Source organism: Ricinus communis, chromosome 6 (assembly GCF_019578655.1).
Source record: "Ricinus communis isolate WT05 ecotype wild-type chromosome 6, ASM1957865v1, whole genome shotgun sequence".
Taxonomy (NCBI): domain Eukaryota; kingdom Viridiplantae; phylum Streptophyta; class Magnoliopsida; order Malpighiales; family Euphorbiaceae; genus Ricinus; species Ricinus communis.
Genome location: NC_063261.1, coordinates 923,629 through 932,067, shown reverse-complemented (window position 1 = coordinate 932,067; position 8,439 = coordinate 923,629). Strand labels below are relative to the sequence as shown.

General features: G+C 31.7%; 1 protein-coding gene across 1 annotated transcript; it reads left to right on the top strand.

The window, feature by feature from the left end:
* Positions 1-1,316: 1,316 nt before the first annotated feature.
* On the top strand, positions 1,317-2,840 carry LOC125370424. The gene is made up of 2 exons (XM_048375803.1): positions 1,317-1,326; positions 2,335-2,840. Exons 1-2 carry the CDS (start codon positions 1,317-1,319, stop codon positions 2,838-2,840), a joined length of 516 nt encoding a protein of 171 aa, XP_048231760.1.
* The last annotated feature ends 5,599 nt before the right edge of the window (positions 2,841-8,439 follow it).

Here is an 8,439-nt window from a genome sequence, read left to right as displayed (position 1 = left end):
ATTTTATCCAATTATTTGAGAATATTAAAACAAATACACGAGCTTTTAATTTGTATTCAAAAATAATTTTCAATAACAATTTTTAAAATTTAATATTAGAAAAAATGACGTGAAAATCAATTGTGTTTGCTAAAAGAATAATAATCGTGAATTTTCAAAAAATAATTTGTCTTGAACTTAATAATATGTCATTGAAAGCCTTGCATATATGCATCCTTTTACACATCTTACATATAAACACAACAATTGTTTCTGCTTACTTTTAGTAAGCAAAATTTACTTGCCCCATCATTTTCATTCGAAATTTTAAAATTTGTTGCCAAAAATATTTTAGAAAATAAATTAAAAATATGAGTATTTATTTTAAATTTTTTAAATAATTGGATAAAATTGTTAAAAGGTATAAAATTTGTGATTTAATAGTAACTAGGCCAATATTATAAATCTAAAATTGTTAATTTTAGTATTTTCATATCTTAAATTATTAAGGATAATTACTTATTTCGCAAGTAAGTAATATGGTATTATTATAGTCTCAATTGTCTCCATGTTGCTTTAATTAAACAATGACATGAACTAAGAAATATTACTTTGATGTAACAAAAATCTCGCATTCGATTTGCCACATATTTCCCAGTTGCATGCTTATCTGTTGAATCCTTCCAACCATCATCCATGCCTGTATCCCAACTTATGTGGAATGTCTCAACTCCATTGATGTTAAATTACCCTTCTGCTTCAATCACATTTTTCAACTCTCCCGTAGATGGTCCATAGAGTGGGATGTTGAACGAGTCCAGTTTTTTTCTTCAATTAATCCCTGCATAGTCAGCCATGGAGAAATCATGATAAAATGACACTAAAATTAATTATACAAAAGCAAATATTTTCATTTCTAAATCTTTTTGTGTTCTAACATCCGGTCCTTAATGAATTATTATTTTTTTAACTAATTCTGAAATTTTAAAATTTATGTTGGTGATTTCCTTATTTATCGGATTTCTAATTAAATAAAAAAAATTAACATAATTGTAAGAAATTAATAACTCATATAATTATAATAAGATATCAGTGATTAAATTTTATTGGTTAATGAAAGGTTGTGAATTGAATAGTTATGGCTATTGGTAAAAGGTTATAACATGAAAGGTTGTAAATATTGGTGCTTTGATAGAAAGCCACCATTAGTCTATAAATAAGAGTTGGTCCTCTCTCTACCCATATCATCAACAATTATAACAAATATAAAATCTAAAGGTTAGAGTGTCCATCAATAAGATAAGGGGAAAAGGGAGAAAAATCACACTCTATTAAACATGGATCAATGTATGTTTTCTTTCTTCTATTTAATGGTGAAAAACATGATGTTCTAGATTAATGGGCTATATAGTTTACATGTGGTATCAAGGCATGGTTTAAGAAATCATATTTTTCCATAATTTTGTTGAATTTACTGTTGTTGAAGATGCATGCAAGAATTAATTCTTATTTTTGCATATAAATTAAATTGATTAATTTTGCACGGTTTAGATTAAGTTTAAGATTTATTGATGTTAGTTTTTGGACTAATTTTGTGTAAATTTGGTGACACACGCACTACTGTAATAAAAATCTAGTGTTTTTGATCAAGGTCCATTGTAACCTATAAAATTTTGTTCACTTATCAGATTGCACGTAAAGTTATTATTCTTCCAATTAAGTCCGAAATAATTTACAGTTTCATCCTAATAATTTTTTTTAATCCAAATTCATCCTTAATTCTTGGTGCATATATATATATATATATATATATATATATATATATATCAGTAATTAATGCTTAATTGAAATTAAATTAAATATTTAATGAAAGTAATATATTATTTAAATATATTATTATAAATTTTTGAAGTTTTTTTTAAGAACGATTTGCTTGTTACCAAAGTAACCAAATTTTTAAAGTAAATAAATTTCAAATTATAGATTATAATTTTCAATTACTCAAAAATTTTATATTTAAATGACATTATGATTTTTGTATATTTATGGGTAAATTAAAATTTTTTATTATAAGATATTTAGGGATCAACCCAAAGGTTGATTAATTATTTTATAATTGATAAACATAATCGTGGTGTTTAGTATGTTATACTAATTTTATTTTTTCATATCCAAAGATAGAAAAATAAATTTAGTTATGCATATATAATTACCTATAATTGTTTACATAAGTATATCTTATTATCACCTAAAGAAGAACTTTGATATATTTTATGTTTATATTTGAATTTATGGAATAAATATTATGAATCAAAGTATTAACATATGAGTATTCTATGTTATTTTTATTTGCAGTATCTATACCCGTTTCTCTTCATTCGCATGCTTCATTTATTCCATTATTTAATGGTTTGAACTTTTCTGATTGGTGGGAACAAGTTCAGTTTCACTTAGATGTTTTGGATCTTGATTTGGCACTTCAAATTGAGAAACCTGCTACTATTATTGATGAAAGTAGCAATGAAGAAAAAGCTTTATATAAAGCTTGGGAAAGATCGAACAGATTAAGCTTATTATTTATGCGAATGACTGTTGTAAACAACTTAAAGAGTACAATTCCTAAAACTGACAGTGCTAAGGAAATTAAAAAGCTTATTGAGGAACGTTCTCAAACAACTGATAAGTCACTTGCTGGCACATTGATGAGTAATTTGACCAACATGAAATATTATGGTTCACGTGCCATGCATGAGCATGTTTTTGATATGACTACCTTAGCGGCAAAATTAAAGACCTTAGGAATGAATGTGGATGAGTATTCTCTAGTACAGTTTATACTGAACTCCTTACCTCCTGAATAATATGGTCCATTCCAAACAAATTATAACAACTTAAAGGATAAATGGAATGTAAATGAATTGACCAGTATGCTTGTTCAAGAGGAGACAAGATTAAAGAATCAAAGAGCTCATTCAGTTCATCTTTTAAGTCATTAAGAAGTTGGAAAGAGTTACAAAAAGAAAGGTGGAAAGAGCAAGAAGAAAGGTTTACACAACCTAAATGAATCTCTTAAGGCTGCTCATAAGAAGAAACATGAGAGTGTTACGTGTCACTTCTGTGTTAAAATCGAGCACTTAAAGAAGGATTGCTTGAAACGTAAAGCTTGGTTCGAAAAGAAAGGTAAGCATTACACTTTAGTATGTTTTGAATCAAATTTTATTGAAGTTCTGTAAAATACTTGGTGGATTGATTCCGGTTCCACTGCCCATCTTTCTAATACGATGCAGAGATTCCTTACGATCCAAACCATAAGGCCAAATGAAAGTTTTATCTTCATGGGGAATGGAAAAAAAGCTTCTATTGAAGGCATTGGCACTTATCATTTAATTTTAGATACAAGACATTATTTGGATTTATTTCAAACTCTTTATGTACCCACATTTTCACGCAACTTAGTTTCTTTATCAAAGCTCGATGTAGCGGGATTTTATTTTAAGTTTGGTTATGGGTCTTTAACTTTATTTAAGAATAATAATATCATTGGTTCTGGATTGTTATGTGATGGTTTCTATAAGCTTAAACTTGATAATTCTTTTATTGAGACATTAATGACCTTGCATCATAATGTCAGTACTAAACATAGTTTAGTCAATAAAAGATTTGCTTACTTGTAACATAAACGCTTGGGTCATATATTTTAAGAAAGGATACAAAGATTAGTAAGAAATAAAATATTTCCAAGTTTGGACTTTACTGATCTTGAAGTATGTATTGATTGTATTAAAGAAAAATAAATAAAACACATTAAGAAAGGAGCCACGAGAAGCACACAACTTAATGAAATTATACACACTGATATTTGTGGTCCTTTTGATACTCCAACTTTTGGTGGAGAAAAATATTTTATTACCTTTGTCGATGATGTTTCTTGTTATGGTCATATTTATCTATTGCATGACAAATCTCAATCAATCAATTTACTTGAGATTTACATTAAAGAGGTTGAGAGGCAATTATATAAAAAAGTAAAAATCATAAGGTCAGATAGAGGTGGTGAATATTATGGAAAATATGATGAATTTGGACAATGTCCAGGTCCATTTGCTAAATTTCTTGAAAGACATGGTATTTGTGCTCAATGCACAATGCTAGGAACACTAAAATAAAATGGTGTTGCAAAAAAGCGTAATCATACTTTAATGGAAATGGTTAGGAGTATGATGAGTCATTCTTCTTTACCCTTGTCATTGTGGATGTATGCATTAAGAACTGCTATGTATTTGCTAAGGTAGTTTCAAGTACACCTTTTGAACTATGGACAGGAAGGAGACCTAGTTTGAGGCACTTACATATTTGGGGTTGCCCAGCAGAAGTAAGAATTTATAATCCACATGAAAAGAAATTAGATTTAAAAACAACCATTGGTTATTTTATTGGTTATCCAAAAAAGTCTAAAGGGTATAGATTTTATTGTCCTAATCATAGTACAAGAATTGTTGAATCTGGAAATGCAAAGTTCATTGAAAATGGTGAAATTAGTGGGAGCGAAAGAATACATGATGTTAGTATTCAAGAATTTAGGGTGGAAGTTCTTATACCCAAAACTTCTACAATTGTTGTTCCTAATGTTATTACTCATCCCAATAACATTCAAGAACAACAAATACATGATCAAATGCTTCATGATGGAAATGTCAATAACGAAACCATAGTAAATGGACAACAAGAAGTAATAGTAAGAAGGTCTCAAAGAGAAAGGAGATTTGCTATTTCTGATGATTATGTAGTTTATCTACAAGAGTCATAAATGGACTTAGGAATTAATAATGATCCAGGTTCATTTTCAGAAGCCATGAACTGTGATGATACAATTAAATGGATTAGTGCTATGGAAGAACAGTTAAAATCTATTGATTAAATTCAAGTCTGGGACCTTGTTGAGTTGCCTGAAGGATGTAAAAAGATTGGATGCAAATGGATTTTCAAAACCAAATGCGATTCAAAAGGCAATATTGAAAGACACAAAGCCAGACTTGTTGCCAAAGGTTTGTCATGACCAGATCTGTGGGCCGTTACCCGTATTAGGGAATAGGAAGGCTTAAGGCCACCAAATCCCGTAGTAAGCCTAACTATTCACTAACTCAATCAAATTGAAATCCGGACTCAATCCAAAGCACTTTTTCCACAATTAATCTTCAATCAATGGGTACTATAAATTAAATTCGGTCCGCCAGCATAATTAGGCAAGACTTGAATTTATATAAAATTACAAACTGATAAGTCTAAAATTTCTACTGCGGAGAATCTAAAATTTTACAAGTCAAACATACCAAAATCAATTACATCAACTCGATGATGAAGGAGTCGGGCTGCTAGATAAGAACTGTAGGAAGACTAACAATCACCTGAAAAACAGTGAAATTGATACTGTCAGTCTCGAGAGTGAGTTAAAATCATATATCCCAAAAAGAATATAAACACTTCAATACAAATATTTGCTTAATTTAAAATAAAAATACATGTCATGCTATGCTTCTGCAAAATAAAATAAAATAAATTTTTATTTCATATCACGGGACGGAGTACCTCAGTAGAATCCTAATTCCAACACTAACATCTCGACTCTCTCATTCCAACATAACTGGCGCCTAGAGAGCGAAGCTCGACCATGGTCCTTAACTCCAGTCCGGTCACTTAATTATCACTATCAGTCTTAGCCTTTCGGCTCTCTTACTCCAATAAGACTGGCGCCCAGAGAGCGAAGCTCGACCAGGGTACTTAAGTCCAGTCAGGTCATTTAGGTTTCCAAATAAGCCAACGCCTAGAGAGTGATGCTCGACCAGGGACCTTTACTCCGGCAAACTCACTCTACTCAGCCTAGAGAGCAATGCTCGACCAGGGTAAGTCCTAAATTTACTCTTTTAAAATTTACCCTTTTTACTATCTATCTCAGTTTCCTACCGGTGCGCATGCGATCCTAATACAACCCATCAAGTGGCATGTTCTACTACCGTCCCATCCCGAGTCAACACGCAATCAATAAAATCATAACACATAAAATAAAATATATATAAATAGTGAATAAATAAATAATTAAAATATTAATTCATGTAATCAGAACTATTTTATAAAATCTTGGTATGACACATGTAAACAGACACATGACTTTAACTCACTGCTTTGACAACCTCCTAGCTCTGCTTTGATGTCTCGGGTGGAGTGAGCCGAACTGACGTATTATCTAATAACGAAAAATAATTCAATCAATAACATTAAAACATTTGACAATTAACCCTATGTCTAGACTCCAAGGACTGACTGTCTAAAAATTTTGAAATGGTAAATTCTATTGAAAATTTGGCAGAACCTCCCCTAAATATGAACGTCTAATATGTGATATGTTTTCATTAATACAAGTGCTTTTTTGGGTTATACTTCTTTGCCATTTAATTTCTTTGTCTTGCTTTTTAATTTTGACAAAAGGGGATAAGTATGCTTAAATTGATTTATAGAAAGTATGGGGGAGTAGTATGCATAATTTGATTACTAAGAATAAAGATGGAAGAAGTATGCATAGATTGACTTGGTTGCAAAAACTAAGAGGGAGAAAACAAAAATATTGAGGAGGAGTAAATCTATAAAGTGAACGCGTAAATCTATCAAGTGAATTAGTAAATCTATCAAGTGAATGAGTAAATCTATCAAGTGAATTAGTATATCTATAAAGTAAATTATTCCTTTAATTCTTGAATGTTAGCTATTAACGATTCAATTGTACTTATACATGATCAATTTTGTATCTCTAATCATTTTAGTTGTAAAAATCAAAAAGGGGGAGATTATTGACCTAAAGGACAATTGATCTCTGTTTTGATATTAACATCCAAATTGAATATTACTAACCTTGTAGTTTATATGATAGAGCATTAAGGGAACCTATCCAAATATAAGCATTCTTAAGCTTTTAAGGAAGTGTTGTAAAAACATTCCAAAAGTGCAGGGGCTCTTTTCATATGACCAAAAATTATAGAAGACATTGAAAAGTCCATCTGACATCCTGCCAATTACAATGCAACACCAAGAAGTCAAATTGTCAAAGCTTTAAGAAGCGTGAGGGCACTTCATAAGCGCGGGGGTGCTTCATATTGGAGCTTGAGACTAAAAATAGCAAACGATAGAGCGATGAGAAGCGCGAGGGCGCTATTGAGCATGGACAAGGCAGGCGCGAGGGCGCTATTGTAGCGCGGGGTGGTTTTCGCAATTAATGGGATGTCAGTAATCATCAAGATAGTAGCCATCCCATTAGAGCCACATGCCTGGTGCTGTTAAAGCCCCAATATCTCTTTTTAGAAAGCGCGAGGGCGCTTTTTAGGACTTTAGATGATTTTTTGCCAAGTCATCAGTCTTGCAATTAATGAGCTTTTGACCCATTGTAATGTCTTTTAGAGGTTGCTATAAGTATAAATACCCCTTATAAAGATTCAATAAGTAAGTGTGTGATTTAGGTAACTAAAACTCTTGCAAATTCATTTCTCAATTTTGTTCACTCATTTTCTTTCTTTGTAAAGTGTATTAAGTTAAATCTCATTGTTCAACTAAAACTCTAAAGGGTTGTTGTGTGAGCCTAGGTATTAACAACACAAAGAATTGGTTGTTGAGTAACCATTAATACTCAAGGGTTAAGGGATTTAGTGAGAGATTGGTTCACTAAGGGAAGAGGTTTAATGTTAACCTTGAAAACACCAAATTGTTGGGTGAACCTATAAAACCCAAAGGTTGTAATCTTAAAGATTATAGTGGAATACTTAAGTGTGATCTTGAGTAGTGGATGTAGGGAAGGTTGTTCCCGAACCACTATAAACCTTTGTGCCAACTTCTCTAATCCTTACTCTCTTCAAATCATTCTTAATCCTTGTGTTTTACCAAAAACTACTCAGTTCCACAATTTGAGGTCACCAATTCAATTCCCCTTCTTGGTTCCAAGGAACAACACGTACCATCTTTGTAAGTATCTTCTTTAGATTCTTGCTGGCTGCCTCTACCAAGGTCTATACGGAAAAGAATTGTGATACTTGATCTTATATTTCACTAGCAAGTCTACTATCTCACCCATGAATTGCACCTCGTATCTATCACAACATGATGTGGAACTTCATATCTGCAGATCAGGTTCCTTTTTATGAATCTGGCCATCTGTCTTGCCCCTAAGATGGTGAACGACTCAGCTTCGACCCATTTTGAAAAGTAGTCGACGGCTATGACTATGAACTTATGGCCATTCGGAGGAGGCTTTATTTCTCCAATAATGCCGGTACCCCAAGTTGCATAAGGCTAAGGAGACGTCAAGTTATGCAGCTCGGTTGGAGGCACATGACTCAGATCATTGTATAACTGGCACTCTCGGCATTTTTTTATTGATGCTATACAATCCTTCTCCATCGTCAACCAGTAATAGCCTTG